At 43.4% G+C, this 14,885-nt stretch overlaps 3 protein-coding genes across 3 annotated transcripts in view; 2 read left to right on the top strand and 1 right to left on the bottom strand.

Moving 5' to 3' along the window:
* Window positions 1–769: 769 nt before the first annotated feature.
* Window positions 770–7,207, top strand: mcm6 (minichromosome maintenance complex component 6). Its single transcript, XM_044218997.1, has 18 exons — window positions 770–1,021; window positions 1,219–1,365; window positions 1,801–1,911; window positions 2,168–2,255; window positions 2,411–2,572; window positions 2,672–2,837; window positions 2,953–3,101; window positions 3,232–3,382; window positions 3,535–3,676; window positions 3,818–3,959; window positions 4,037–4,144; window positions 4,517–4,672; window positions 4,804–4,932; window positions 5,307–5,471; window positions 5,837–5,972; window positions 6,096–6,281; window positions 6,385–6,524; window positions 6,632–7,207. Exons 1-18 carry the CDS (start codon window positions 924–926, stop codon window positions 6,740–6,742), a joined length of 2,487 nt encoding a protein of 828 aa, XP_044074932.1. The 5' UTR covers window positions 770–923; the 3' UTR covers window positions 6,743–7,207.
* Window positions 7,208–7,262: 55 nt separating this feature from the next.
* On the top strand, window positions 7,263–10,493 carry si:ch73-71c20.5 (DUF4748 domain-containing protein). The gene is made up of 3 exons (XM_044219033.1): window positions 7,263–7,383; window positions 7,650–7,902; window positions 9,045–10,493. The coding sequence occupies exons 1-3, from the start codon at window positions 7,296–7,298 to the stop codon at window positions 9,214–9,216; spliced, it is 513 nt and encodes a 170-aa protein (XP_044074968.1). The 5' UTR covers window positions 7,263–7,295; the 3' UTR covers window positions 9,217–10,493.
* An 881-nt stretch (window positions 10,494–11,374) lies between these two features.
* LOC122886618 (protein lifeguard 3-like) overlaps window positions 11,375–14,885 on the bottom strand; it is an 11,110-nt gene continuing 7,599 nt past the window's right edge. Inside the window, exons 2-12 of the mRNA XM_044219029.1 lie at window positions 14,281–14,598; window positions 13,745–13,812; window positions 13,566–13,630; window positions 13,418–13,471; window positions 13,253–13,303; window positions 13,113–13,152; window positions 12,468–12,505; window positions 12,291–12,378; window positions 12,072–12,167; window positions 11,928–11,981; window positions 11,375–11,795 (exon numbers count right to left, since the gene is read on the bottom strand). Of these exons, the coding sequence (XP_044074964.1) occupies window positions 11,646–11,795; window positions 11,928–11,981; window positions 12,072–12,167; window positions 12,291–12,378; window positions 12,468–12,505; window positions 13,113–13,152; window positions 13,253–13,303; window positions 13,418–13,471; window positions 13,566–13,630; window positions 13,745–13,812; window positions 14,281–14,593 (1,017 nt within the window). The 5' untranslated portion in view covers window positions 14,594–14,598 and the 3' untranslated portion in view covers window positions 11,375–11,645. The remainder of the gene's footprint in view (window positions 11,796–11,927; window positions 11,982–12,071; window positions 12,168–12,290; window positions 12,379–12,467; window positions 12,506–13,112; window positions 13,153–13,252; window positions 13,304–13,417; window positions 13,472–13,565; window positions 13,631–13,744; window positions 13,813–14,280; window positions 14,599–14,885) is intronic.

The following is a 14,885-nucleotide window of genomic DNA, read 5'->3' as shown; positions in this document are numbered from 1 at the left end:
ATGTGTGACAAAGCAGCATTATAATGAAGCACTGCAGTGCTGCAGAGATGCCCTGGCCTACAAATCTTGTTCTCCAGATGTCAGAAAATGAAAATTGTGATGCAAAAATTATCATTCCTACTAATTGTGAATCATATCGCAATTGTAATATCTGTCAAAATAATGACAATATGATTTTTTTTACCATATCGTGCAGCCCTAAGAACAAGCATATTGAATTTCTAGTTAATAATATCATCATCATCATAACAAAATACTATACATAATGCCACTTTGCCAAATCCCCCCCATTGTGGAATGCACTAAAAAACAAATTTTTTCTATTTAACAAATGTATAAAAAAAAGTCAAAAGCACCCATGCCAAGACACTCTATATACTGCCCCTTACTTAGTCCCTTATTTTTTTTTATCAATTATTATATTAATGGTTCAACTTATGTTTTTGTTATTTCAACATTTCAGTCTTGTTTGGGGGTGTTTTTACAATAACTGTTTGTTAGCCTACTATTTCCTATAAGTAGCCTAATTGACGTTTAATTGCACCCTATGCAATTAAACGCTGTTTTGGACAGGAAACCTTACTTGAATTGTACAGTTTGTCACTGTACTTGTCTTCTATGTGTTATAAATAAAGTTGCTTTAAAAAAAAATACATCCATGGCGGGAAAGAGAAGAAGGACTTAGCGTCAGTTGACGTCTTCGCTCCTGATTGGCTACAAGCTAGACAATATTTGCATAGCATCGTAGATTGGTCGAAAGCGGCGCGCCAAAGGTCACGTGTCTCTCTTTTCGCGCGAAACTGTTGCTCTGTTGTCCGGACTTGAGCGTGCGGTCTGTGTATGTGTGTCTGGTGAGCAGCGGTGCGGATCTGTATTTTGCTGCAGTTTTTGAATCTTTTATTGCAGTTTGACGGTGTTTCAGCATGGATGTTGCCACAGCAACCGCGGAGAATGCCGGAGATATGGTGAAAGACGAGTTGGCTGAAAAATGCCAGAAGTTGTTCCAGGCTTTCTTGGAAGAGTAAGTCAGTCGGCAACAGGCTTCATTGTACTGTTATCGGTCGAAACGCGCTGTACACGAGTTGATCGCACGACACCTCATTTTAAAAAATATTCTTTATCCTTAATTATGATGAGCCAATGCAGTGCTGATCGCTTGTTGGTCATTTAACAGTTTGTGTATTTTATTATTTTCTCGCTGCCTGTATTCGTGTGCAGGTTCCAGACCGGGGATGGGGAGGTGAAGTATGTCCAGGAGGCCGAGGAGCTGATCAGGCCTGAGAGGAACACCCTGCTGGTGAGCTTCACAGACTTAGAGGGCTTCAACCAGGAGCTGGCTACCACCATCCAGGAGGAGTACTACAGGTGAGCTAACCTCACGAACACTTTGTTGCCTTGCAGCCTCACTTTGATGTCTAATCACAATGCCGGGGTGAGCAACACTTGGACTGTAATTTAGTCTCGCCAGTAAAGCTGGTGTTCTAATTTATACGTTCACACACACATTATACTCTCTGTTTTGGTGAATGAACAAACAACTGTCAGATTTGATTTGATTTAACTTTATGATCAGATTATTTTTTCTGAAAATTGTCTTGCGTCCCAAGACAAACAGTTTCACATACATAGCAAAACACAACATTTAACCAAAACATCAAAGCAAATACTACAAACATATTACATCAGACATTATTACGTATAGATATATACATACAGTATGCATATATTACATCAGACATTACGTGCATTAACAGCCATCGGGAGGCAGCTGTGGATTAACGTCAAGGATTCTGTTTTCAGAGTTTACCCCTTCCTCTGTCGGGCAGTGCGCAACTTTGCTCGGGATCATGGGAACGTTCCGCTCAACAAAGAGTTCTACGTCGCCCTGGAGGATCTGCCCACCAGACACAAGTAAGACACATGACAAACCTAAATCAAGTGCTGGTTTTGGTGTGAATCGCTGTGCACATGCTTGATTTTCAGTTAATTTCAGATTGCTTTGTTGGCATATTAGACTGTGACTTCACTTACTGTAGTAGTCGCAATAGAGATTATGTAGTCGCTATAATTCTGTCTTTCAAATTGGATTTAAACTAAGCCTTGTTTGATTTGTTAAATGAGCAGAACTAGTGCAATATATCAAATATGGACCTTGTGTTTAATCCAGGATCCGCGAGCTGTCATCCATGCGTATTGGCACCCTGGTGAGGATCAGTGGTCAGGTGGTGAGGACACACCCAGTCCACCCTGAACTGGTAAGACTGTCCTGCAGTCAACACATGCACAAAAATAATCAGTGGTGTGAAGTGCTCCACGCTTGCAAATCAAAGCTGTGCTGCATAAATATGGTAATGTTGAGCTTGTGTGTCGTAGCATGATCATTATAATGACTTCTTCTCTATGGTGGCAGGTGAGCGGCACCTTCCTGTGCATGGACTGCCAGGCAGTGATCAAAGACGTCCCTCAGCAGTTCAAATACTCCCCGCCAACCATCTGCAGAAACCCCGTCTGCAACAACCGCTCCCGCTTCCACCTCGACACGCACAAATCCAAGTTCATCGACTTCCAGAAGGTAACTATGAGAGAGGATGTGTGCGTATCGATGCGCGATCAACAGGACGACTACTTAAGCCCTGATAGTTTCTGATTTAGTCCAACTCTGTGCGTTCAGGTGCGTATCCAGGAGACGCAGGCGGAGCTGCCTCGCGGTTCAATCCCACGCTCCCTGGAGATCGTCCTGAGGGCAGAGGCTGTGGAGACGGCTCAGGCTGGAGACCGCTGTGACCTCACGGGGACCCTCATTGTCGTGCCGGACGTGTCTCAGCTCAGCACTCCTGGTATGGTTTTAACCATCACACTTTAAGCCTCCAGGTGACAAGAAAGTACTTTAAAACATTTTTTTTATTTTATTTTGACACCTCATGGCTGTCTGTATGGTTGTTCCCTCTCCAGGTGTGCGAGCAGAGACCAGTACCCGTGTAGCCGGAGGACGCCAGGGCTTTGAGTCTGAGGGTTTGAGAGGACTGAAAGCTCTGGGAGTCAGAGAGCTTTCGTACAGACTGGCCTTCCTGGCCTGCAACGTGGCCCCGACTAACCCACGAGTAAGAGACACACAAGCTAATAATGAATGCATTTCCATAGTAATCGCATTGTTCTCAAACCAAAGAAGCAAATAAAGCTCCAAACGTGCCTGGTGTTCATTTACAAGTGTGTGTTTTCTCTTGTTTGTAGTTTGGCGGTAAGGAGCTGCGGGAGGAGGAGCAGACTGCAGAGAGCATCAAGAGCCAGATGACCGAGAAGGAGTGGGAGAAAGTGTTTGAGATGAGCCAAGACAAGAACTTGTACCACAACCTGTGCACCAGCCTCTTCCCCACCATCCACGGTCAGTGCTTGCACCATCGTTGAACAGTTTCTCTATTCAGGAAAGCTTTATTTTTCATTTGCTGTTTTTTTTTTTTTTTTTTTTTTTTTTTTTTTTTAAGGCTATTAGAGCTGTGGATTTTCAGTTAAATGATACAGAGTGTGATTATGCAGGCAATGACGAGGTGAAGCGCGGCATCCTGCTCATGCTGTTCGGAGGCGTTCCCAAGACGACCATGGAGGGAACTTCGCTGAGGGGAGACCTCAACGTCTGCATCGTCGGAGACCCCAGTACAGCCAAGAGCCAGTTCCTCAAGTATGTGACCCAAACAACTCACAAGTTCACGCTTCCCTTGACAAACGTTTAACTGATGATGTCATTTATTGCTAACTTGCATCGTGATTGGTTCGCTACATTTACATTTGTACGTGTGTGTGTGTGTGCGCGCGTGTGCAGGCACGTGGAGGAGTTCAGCCCCAGAGCAGTGTACACTAGCGGCAAGGCCAGCAGTGCCGCAGGTCTGACGGCAGCTGTGGTCAGAGACGAGGAGTCCCACGAGTTTGTCATCGAGGCCGGAGCTCTGATGCTGGCTGACAACGTGAGTGTCTTACGAGTCATAAATGGCGGTGGGGGGGGCGTTATTCAGTGGTATTGATGACGGTGTTGTCCTCCCAGGGCGTGTGTTGCATTGATGAGTTTGACAAGATGGACCTCAAGGACCAGGTGGCCATCCACGAAGCCATGGAGCAGCAGACCATCAGCATCACCAAGGCTGGAGTCAAGGTAACACAGCCGGATCAGCGTAAACGCAGCGTTTGATACACATTCTGAAATTCAAGAGTCAGTTGTGTGTCTCAAGGATCGTGATGTCAAACTATTTCAGAAATTCCTCCCAACTTCGTTTCATTTACTCAGTTGTGGTTGAAAACTAGAAATGAAAGATCCGAGAAACCTTTGTATGTTTTCTAGTAAATATGGCACCTCCTTTTGGTCAATGCCCACGAAGAACAAGACATCAACATTTCTACAGCATGACATGCAAATTCAATACTACTAAAACAGTTTAGAACTTACTTTTAAGATGCACCGTTATAAGCCAAATTCAAAGGAAGCCTCTGCTGATGTATAACCTGATTTTGCCTACGTTTCCTCCAGGCCACCCTGAATGCACGCACGTCCATCCTGGCTGCCGCCAACCCCGTCGGTGGGCGCTACGACCGCAGCAAGAGTCTGAAGCAGAACGTCAACCTGACCGCCCCCATCATGAGCCGCTTCGACCTCTTCTTCATCCTGGTGGACGACTGTAATGAGGTACGCCTGTACACACGCTTGTTTGTTTTTTAGTTGTTTTTTTTTTTCTTGCATCCTCTTATCTGATGCTATAACAATCCAGTTTTATCTGACCTAGTCTAATGCTGCATGTTCATATGTGTGTAACCTAGGTGACGGACTACGCCATCGCCAGGCGCATCGTGGACCTGCACTCCCGCATTGAGGAGTCTGTGGACAGACTGTACTCTCTGGATGAGATCCGCAGATACCTGCTCTTTGCAAGGCAGTTCAAACCTAAGGTGTGTGTGTGTGTGTGTGTGTGTGTGTCTGCCTGCTTGCGTTGAGTTCAATTTTCAATTAAATTTTATTTATATAGTTCCAATTGATAACAGAAGTTATCTCATTGCACTTTTCCTATAGAGCAGGTCTAGACCGTACTCTTTATAATATTAATTACAGAGACCCAACAAATCCCACCATGAGCAAGCATTTGGCGACAGTGGCAAGGAAAAACTTCCTGTAAGAGGCAGAAACCTTGGACAGAACCAGACTCAATGGTGGGCGGCCATCCGCCGCTGCCGTGTTTAGATTTGTGCGTTTTACATCAGGCTTGACAACTTGCGCACTTGTGATTTGTATTAAAACACTGCATATCTCGCGTGTGCGTCTGCAGATCTCCAGCGAATCCGAAGAGTTCATCGTCGAGCAGTACAAGCGTCTGCGTCAGCGTGACGGCTCCGGAGGCGTGTCCAAGTCTGCCTGGAGAATAACGGTGCGGCAGCTGGAGAGCATGATCCGCCTTTCAGAAGCCATGGCGCGCATGCACTGCTGTGACGAGGTGGGTACCAGTATAATATCCTACTCGGCAAACACAAAAGGTGCACAGATGGTTACGCAATAAAAGTTTGCCACACCGGATACAAGACAAAACGTAACACGACGTGACACAGCACTGCATAAAGCAAGCTTCAAGTATACATTTAAAATGGGAGAACTGCAGCACTGGCATAGAGGGACACCAATCTGAGAATCAGCTGTAAGAAAATGACCATATACTCTAAAAATGTGATCCAACCTCATATTATTTGCTCCTAATATGACTGACAAGACAAAGTAATATTTTGTGTAATGTAATGTGACTACTCACAAGCATGTTACATGATGCAGAATGTTGACCGTTGCCTTTTGTCTTCATGTCTCCAGGTGCAGCCCAAACATGTGAAGGAAGCCTTCCGTCTTCTGAACAAATCCATCATCAGAGTGGAGACGCCCGACATCAACCTGGAGCAGGACGACGAACTGGAGGAGGAGGAGGAAGAGCAGCAGCAGCAGGAGGATGGTACTGACACACACACACACACACACACACACGGAGACATGCATATTTTGTATCTGTGCAGGAAATGCAGTGTTTATCCACTGGCATCATAAGATTTTATCTAATGCAAACTTGTCTTTGCAGGAAACGCCATCCCTAACGGAGTGAATGGCGTAAACGGCCACGTGGATGGCGTTAACGGCCATGTCAACGGCGTGAACGGCCACGCTGAGTCTGGCAGCCAGCCCAAACCGTCTCTCCGCCTGTCCTTTGCGGAGTACAGACGCATCTCCAACCTGCTGGTCCTGCATCTGCGCAGGGCAGAGGAGGGTAAGCGATACTAGTGAAAGGAATTTCTCATTTCCATACTTTGTTTTGTCTTCTCTTTATTTATTATTCAATCTAACCTTTTTCACCGATATCTGTGCTGCAGCCGAGGAAGAGGAGGAGCTGAGAAGAAGTGCGGTGGTGAACTGGTATCTGAAGGAGATTGAGTCAGAGATCGACTCTGAGTTGGAGTTGGTCAATAAGAAGGGTCTGATAGAGAAGGTCCTCCACAGGCTGGTGCACTATGTGAGTCCACAGTCCACAAAAATGCAGCCACTGATTTCAAACCAGCGGGCGAGTCATTTTAAGCCAAGTTTGAACATGACTGACAACGTGTGTCTGTTTTTCCCCAGGATCACATCCTCATTGAGCTGTCCCAGGCAGGGCTGAAGGGCTCAGAGTCTGCCGGCACAGAAGATGAAGTCGTTCTGGTCGTCAACCCCAACTACACCCTGGAAGATTAAACTCCTCCTGCCACCCCTTTGTTTTGTTTTTCTCCACTCTTCTTACAGCTTCCACAATTGTTGATATTAAACTTCAGCAATAAAAAGTTGATGTTCAAGGGGTTTTTGAATGCTCATATGTAACACATACATAATAGTAGCATTGGAGATGATGTTAGACTTGTTTCGGGAGTTTATCAGCTCTACTGTACAGACGATTCTGGGGCTCTTTTGCGGGCGTTTCTTAGTCAAACTGACTTTTTGTAAATATGCTGCTCTCTTCACTCCAGTCGTTTGCTGGCTTCTGTCTGTTTGGCTCTCAGTCAAAGGAACTGACCTGAATTGTGTAATTGCTCTTTATGTATAACTGTATATTAAAGGCATATGTTGAGGCTTATTTGCCTCAAGTTATGTCGTATGTCAGTTTTGTAAAATTATGATACGAAGTGAATGTGAAATAAATAAAACGTTGATATAAACACGAAACTGCTTGGCTTTGTATTTTTGCGCTGTTAGTAATTTCCATCAGTAGCGCTACATCGAAGTTGTCCACTAGGTGGCAGCAGTCACATACATGAGAATCCCACTGCGCATGCCCGACTGGGATTATTCAACAAACATGGTGGCACCCTACGTGACGGCAGTTAGGACAGCGCTGAAAGGTAAAATACACATGTATTCATTACGTCCAGTAAAAGTTACCCACAACATAATACAATTAGCATCTAAGTTACCTTCAGCAGGGCCTGTGGCAAAGCCATTAGTGTAAATAACGTCATATAGCGTTGTTTTATAATAATGTTGGACATCACCGGTGACTTTTCCATGTTTATAACATGATGTAAGCAGACGCAACCCTCACATTAACCTCGCCGCAGAGGAGACAGAAGTCATATCGTTGAAGAATAAAGGTCTTTTTCCCCCATAGGTGTGCGTCTTGTTCCCGGCCGGTGGCTCCTCACGCAGAGGAGCCAAACCCCGGCAGTGTGTCAGTGTTTGCGGCCGCTGCATGTCTCCCCTGCTGCCTCCCGGTGCAGCTCCAGGACCGAGCCACACAACACAGCCGGCACCCACACAGGCGACAGGAGAGCCGGGGAGGAAGAGCAGGAGGAACCCGAGGGTCCTGAATACATCCCCAAGAAAAAGGCGAAGAACCCAATGATGGGGATTGGCTATGCCTGGTGAGTCTCTTCTCTTCATTCCTGTAACACCCATAGTATCTAACAAAGCAACTAGAACTAATTTGTGGATTAGCAGTGAGCAAAAACATATAAACCACGCATGCACCTTGATGAATATCTCGTGTTTTAAAATGTAGCGGAAGCATCAGCAGTAATACCAGTATTTGCAGTTGGAGTAGTTGGAGTAGCTGATGTAGTACATACAGCAGTGGTACCATTGGCAGCATCAGTAGGAGTAACAATGTTAGTCCTTTATTGTGTCATGCACATACATAAGTGCCCATCCAACATGGACTTCTTAGACACCAAATATGCAGCTGTAGTGGTAAAACATTACATTGCAAACAAAGGACGTTGTCTCCTGTCACAAGCTCTACATAAAATCTGCCACAAATAGGATCCCTTCTTACAACACAACTCAAGTCATCACAAATGATGGACATTTTACTAAATAATGTAGCCCTTAAATCATCATAGAATGAGCAATAGCGTATGAACTGGACTTCATCCTTAGTCTCTGCTAAATCATCTCACAATCAAAGCTTTTTCTCTCCAGGGACACCAGTAATTCTGCCTGTTTCTATAGCTAATGGTAATATACCTGAATGTAACTGTGCACAGAGATATTTGACGTTCAGTTAAATTCTGCCTCACATAAGGCTTTACACTATAGTTGTGTTTCATGAGACAATATGTTTGTAATTTAGGTTTGTACCAAACATCAGCAGACCATTTTTCCATAAGGAGCAATTTGCCTTGAACATCAGGAACAAGCTTCAGAGTTTTCTAATTAAAAATAACTTGAGTGTTGATTATTTGGAGCACAGTGGGCTGCTGCTGATTTATCTCCTCAGTAACAACCCTGGCAGTCTGTGTCAGATCTACTAAATGATCCATTCTGATTATTTGTTGTCTGCTGTCGTCTGCAGTGACAGCTCTTATGTAGAAACTGACGACTGATATTGTAACAGTCTGACAAAACAATGCAGGCGTTTATATTCTTGTACCATTAGTCATGTAGAAATACATTAGTTCAATGGGCTCCCTCCATTCTACAATATGTTGACAGTTTTTCTCCACTCATCAATAATGGATACTGTACTGTATGAGTAAAATAACTGTCCATCATCTCTCCCCTCCAGGATGATTGGCCTCCCCACAGGCATCATCGGCTTCCTCCTGGCCAAGAGAGAAGTGGACAAGAACCGACTAAAGCAGCTGAAGGTTCGACAGAGGATGAGAAAATCAAACGAGGGAGAATATGAAGGGAGTCGCTACCGCCATCCTGCAGAGGATGTTAAACTGGACCCATAACGTACATGTATGGCTGCTGTGATTCGCACCATGTCCTGAATGTCACTATTGAGACAGTGACTCCTGCGTTACAGCCCAAAGACTGATTGCAGAAGAGATGTCAGCTTCTTGAGCTTGAGGTTAAAACATCCAAAACCTCTGAGAGACATTCAGAAGTGGGTAACTATTTCTTCTTTCTAAGGCTGCTGCAGGAAATCTAAGGAACGTGCTTGTGACTGAGCCTTTAATCAGGACAGCTCTTTGTTTTTTTTTTTTGCAGATTAGATTTTTCTTGCTCACAAACAAAGATGGATTATACTGTTAAGGTTTACCGCTTCATTAAATCTGGAGAACGATCTCATATTTATTAGCCATGATGCTGATGATCTAAAAATATATCAGAGGAAATAAATGTGTATTTATACATTTGAGAATATGTAAAAAAAAAAAAAAGGATCAGCACTGGTACAACTACATATGAACCACATCAAAACTCAAATAATACAAATCTTTATTTGATATGAAAACACAAAAAGATTTTCCTCATCGTTATATTTTGTATATTTACAAACCCCACACTGACTATCTGCACTGCACATTCAAAATGTTGGCCTTAGTTTTGAGTCAAGAGTTACTTGTAACTTTGGCTTGGGTCTAAATTTATGATGAACATGTGTGGAGGATCAGCTGGGTGGGGTTGATCATTACCGGAGCTTTCAGACTGTACCGCGTTAGATGGAAAAATCCACCCTGCTGCTCAGTATCTGACTGGAACACAAGAATATATAAACTGGCACATATGTAACAATATTATAAAAGCTTATGGTGTACTGTAAGTGTACTTCTTAAAGTAAAAAATCAGAAACACTGTCATTGTGAAGGCACTATAGTGATGCAGAATGTACATAGTTACAATTATAAACACATCAAGACCATCAGCAAAGGTTTGCTAATAAGACGCCATGAGAGCAGATCTGAGGCTGTCAGGTGTACTGAGCTGGATTTCAGAGGTGTGCAGATCAGTCACCCAGGTATCGATACTGCAGAAACTAACTGTAGTTTTGAGTATCCATACTAGAGTCATTAAGATCAATACCAAATGTTACACCATGTGACATCACGTTTTAGGCACATAAACACTCTTCTTAGTGCAGCATTATTAGCTTTTCAGCTGCTGCTGTGAGCATGCCCGCAGTGAGCACCTTGATCGTTCAGAGAGTTCACACAAACATTTGTCATTTACCATTAAACCCTGTTTTGCCTTCTCACATGCGTATAATTAAAGCAATAGTTCAATATTTTGAGAAATGCGCTGAATCACTTTGTTGCTGAGAGTTAGATGAGATGCTCGACACCACTCATGTCTGTACGGTAAATATGAAGCCGGTTAGTTCAACTTAGCATAAAGACTGGAAACGGGGAAACAGCTAGCCTGGCTCTGTCCAAAGGTAAAAAAAATCTGCCTACCAGCAGTTCGAAAGCTCACTAATTAACATGTTACATCTAGTTTGTTTAATCTGTACAAAAACTGAAGCAACAAAATGACACGTCTAGCGGAGACAAGAAAAAGTCTGGCATGTAGCATCCGTAAAAGCACAGCCTGATGTTTGTACACTTTTGTTTTTAATGGTTTAAGCAAACAAGATATAAACATGATTAATCAGTGAGCTTTAGAGGTGATGGTAGGCAGATTGTGTTACCTTTGGACAGAGCCTGCTACTGGTTTCCCCGTTTCCAGTCTTTATACTAAGAAATCATGACCCGGTTACTCGAGATAATCCACATATTTCTTGTGAGCAGTTTCATGTAGGAACTATTTTCTTTCTAGATAGTCCCCACATGAAACTGCTCACAACAAGGTCTGTGGATTATCTTGAGTAACCGGGTCATGATTTCTAGAAAGGGACATTGCTGTTGAGCTTTGAGCACCACAAGCCGAGTGCCATATAGTCCCATTATATTCAAAAAATGCAGACATCTCTGCGCCCGATATCTCCAAAACTCAGCAACTCACACCAAAACAATCTAGATGGATAAATAGCGCTACAGGTAAGAGGAAAATATATATTTTTGATTTTGGGGTGAACTGTCCCTTTAACTTAAGTCCAGCAAGAGTCAATAAATGTTGCAGCTGGCATTCCAGTCTCTAGATAATTGCAGTATTTATACTGTAGTATTAATATTCTTTTTTAACCACTAGTAAGTTGCTTGACGCAGATATAGACAAATATTGATTTCAGAAAAAGTGCATTTTTGTGCGCATAGGATTTACCTATACTATGAGAAAATCTCAAATTCAGCCCTTCCCTGGAGTGCATCATGATTTTATAAATGTATTCTGATTCTAACTGAAAACAAAGTAAATGTTTTATAAAACATGGAACGGTTCTGCAGCGGAGCACTTGTCTGCACCCTGTTGACCCAAGTTGGTCGTGTACCCTCGGGTGCACTTATTTGGTCGAAGCACCGATAATTTGCAGCAGGAAAATGAAGATCTGGATGATGTCGACGTAGATGGAGAGCGCGGCGAACACGTACTCCTCCGGACTGATGGAGTGCTTCCTGTTCCCTATCAGCAGCTGCGTGTGGTATGCTAGGAACTACAGAACATACAAGAGACAGAATAACGCTAAATGCTCTGTAATACCACAAGTGCAACTGTTAAAAAAAAAAGTACAGTATGAAACCACCATCAAAAGTGAAATTTCATAGCATTTAAGTAAAATACTCACCATAGTGAAGGCTATGGCTCCCAAAGCTGCATAAAGCATGTGAAGCCACAGAATCTGCAACAACAAACAGTCATTACAATGATGGAAACGTGAAAAGGTGTGTTGTCAGGAAACAGTGTTTTGTTCACATCAGCCTTAACTCACATATTTGAAAGAGAGCACAATGGTTGTAATGATGCCAGTCACAAACACTACAATCCCCAGGACACAGAAAAGGCCCTGGCATTTGGTGAAGTCCACCTACAAAGAGAAACCACCAACACCCATGTAAATGCACGCGTGACCGCACAAACACAATGCGGCCATTTGAATCTGATAAGCACTAGCGTGTACGTGCACACACACACAAACACCCACACCCACCTTTGTCTGGAAGCAGAAGATGGTGACGGCGATGCAGACGACGGCAGTGATACCCAGAGCGAGAAACACTGCTTTTGTGTCATAGTAACTAAAAACAAGTCAACACAGTTAATTCTGAGGGAAACGGACTGGATGTTAATATTCAGCCACATGACTGAACATATATTTTTCTTTTACCTGGAAATGGATCCAGTCACGTAGGACAAAGCCAGCGTCTGTAAAGAAAAAAATAAAAAAAGTTTATTTGTCCATTGAAAAATACAACATTTGAAGAAAAAAAAAATTGCCTACTGACCTAAACAGCTCTGATTATAAGCTTTAAAATGACTGGACAAAAGGGATGGTCCCCATAAATAAATAATACATGATATATTACAGCAATGTATTAATATATATTCCAGTGCTAAAGACATAATGTGAAGAAAAGTCGCATTTCACCAGGCTGTAATGTCATGTGGATTGAAATAGTTCAAAGAGGGGGAAAAGAACAATTGTAATAGAGCTGGACTGCAGCTTTCGGGGCAAAATTTTACATCTGGAAATGACCCCCACAGAGCTGAATAATAACAGTCCACCTCTACTGACGGACAAAACTGGTCCATGAAGTAATACATGGAGCCATTTTGTGCACAGAGCTGATAAAACACAACATATCAAAAGGCATTATGCAAACACAGCCTGAGTCAAGTGTGGTGACTCACTGTTTAGTACTATCAAGTCAAGCCTAGAGAAAGCTACAGTATCTTAGTCTAAGAATAGTCTTGATCCAAGTCCAGGAAACTATCAGTAATTATGTGTCTCTATTTCCTGATTCACACTTACAAAGATGGACAGCAGAATGATGTTCCATGGGAACTTTCTCCTACAAAGAGGGTGGGGTTAGAAGATTACATGCACTTTTATCAATTTTCTTTGTACAATTATTCTTTGAAGACTTTGGAAAACTGAGCAATCACACTCACCGGGGGCCCTTACAGCAGACCAGCACAAGGTGGGTGATGAAATACACAGCACTAAAAACAGTGCAGAGATGAATATATTAATAATAGCAAGCTTTCATTTTGATTCCTATAAAAAAGGCACATAACTTTAAAAAGGTAGTGATGTTCCCATTGGCTGAGACTTACTATGATGCCCAGTAGACAGCCTGGTTTCGCTGTACGAAATATCTGACAGGTTGGCTGAGAGAAGCAGAGAGGCACAGTTACAGCATGATACACACAGACACAAATACAAACAGGCACGCAAAACACACACTCATATTCGTATACTCACACGAATGTGAATACGGCCACAATGGCTGTGGTGACAAGGAGCTGAGACGCCAAAATCAAATACACCTGAAAAACACACGCAGACAAGAGGGACAAGGTGACTCAGATGTGATGATAATACACGACGCACACAAACTGGGGCTAATCCAGGAAGATTTGTGTGACAAGAGTGTGTTTCACCTTTCTGATGAAGGCATGCCGAATGCTCATACTGTCCCAACCGCTGCCGCTCGCCGCAAACTCATCACCTGTGTTGTCAGTAGAACAGAAATATGACAACAAAGAGCTACAGGAAACATGTCATCCCTCTCTTGCTGAGTGTAAGATGAAAAGATTGATACTGCTCTCAAGTCTGTCTGTTAAACAGGAAGCTTCATATTTACTATATGTGAATGGTATCCATCTTCTCATCTAAGGCAAGAAAGTGAATAAGCATATTTAACTGTTTTTTACCTTTAATTATTACATCAGCATTTGGCCAGGCCCATTTTTGCACTTGTGCCGGTTGGATGTAGCTTGCTTTTTTTCCAACTGGTTCAACAAGCCAGTGTCATTTTGTTTTTTTAAATGTCAGGACAAGCTACTAAAATGCATCATCCCTCCCAAGTTGTGTCATAAGTGGCACAGTACTGTCTTCACATATTTTACATTTGTTTTAAAAAAGGCTAACCCCATTAGAAGAACCACGTTGATATGCTTAGCAGTCCCTGTCTTACCAGAGCTCAGGATATCTGACGGCATGGTAGGTGGCATGATAGGGGGCATGGGAGGGGGACTAGGGTAGCCAGCTCCTGGAGGCCCACCGGGGTGAGGCTGCCCAGGGTAGGGCCCGGGAGGATAGCCCCCTGGCTGGCCCGGGTACAGTGGGGTGTTTGGACCGGGTGGGTAGGGAGCAGAGGGCTGGCCTGGCTGTAGACCACCATAGGCAGGGAAGCCATACGCAGGGGGTGGTGGGTAATTCCCGCCCTGAGGTACATACAGAGCGCCCCGGGAGTCATCGTACCCTGGAGGGTAGTCTGACCTGGACATTTCACCTGTGAGGAGGGAAGATGGAGAAAATACAGTTCACATCTGTTTCACATGTACAAAAAAGCTGAGAGAGAGAGAGTGAACAGCAGGCAACAAACAACAAGGACAAACACATTGCCATGGCCAATATTATCCACCGATTTGAGCTTTTCACAGATACATAGGTACCAGTGTATTAATGCTGCTCTAATCAATATTTTTTATATTAAGAATGGATTAAATGACAGTGAATGTGAAAAGGACTGCAACTGTACTATTTTTGGTTCAGTCTCACTGCTCTAACCAGTGCCCT

Source organism: Siniperca chuatsi, linkage group LG13 (genome assembly GCF_020085105.1).
Source record: "Siniperca chuatsi isolate FFG_IHB_CAS linkage group LG13, ASM2008510v1, whole genome shotgun sequence".
Lineage (NCBI taxonomy): Eukaryota > Metazoa > Chordata > Actinopteri > Centrarchiformes > Sinipercidae > Siniperca > Siniperca chuatsi.
Note: the sequence above shows the minus strand (reverse complement) of the source record. Positions and strands in the feature narration are given on the sequence as shown.

What these genes read in the sequence shown, in the direction of transcription:
- mcm6 (XM_044218997.1), top strand. Translation starts at nt 924, where the DNA reads ATGGATGTTGCCACAGCAACCGCGGAGAATGCCGGAGATATGGTGAAA. An exon ending in TGGCCCCGACTAACCCACGA is followed by an intron (nt 3,102 to 3,231) that starts GTAAGAGACACA and finishes TCTTGTTTGTAG; the next exon opens with TTTGGCGGTAAGGAGCTGCG. An exon ending in TCTGCGCAGGGCAGAGGAGG is followed by an intron (nt 6,282 to 6,384) that starts GTAAGCGATACT and finishes TCTGTGCTGCAG; the next exon opens with CCGAGGAAGAGGAGGAGCTG.
- si:ch73-71c20.5 (XM_044219033.1), top strand. Translation starts at nt 7,296, where the DNA reads ATGAGAATCCCACTGCGCATGCCCGACTGGGATTATTCAACAAACATG. An exon ending in AGTTAGGACAGCGCTGAAAG is followed by an intron (nt 7,384 to 7,649) that starts GTAAAATACACA and finishes TTTCCCCCATAG; the next exon opens with GTGTGCGTCTTGTTCCCGGC. An exon ending in ATGGGGATTGGCTATGCCTG is followed by an intron (nt 7,903 to 9,044) that starts GTGAGTCTCTTC and finishes TCTCCCCTCCAG; the next exon opens with GATGATTGGCCTCCCCACAG.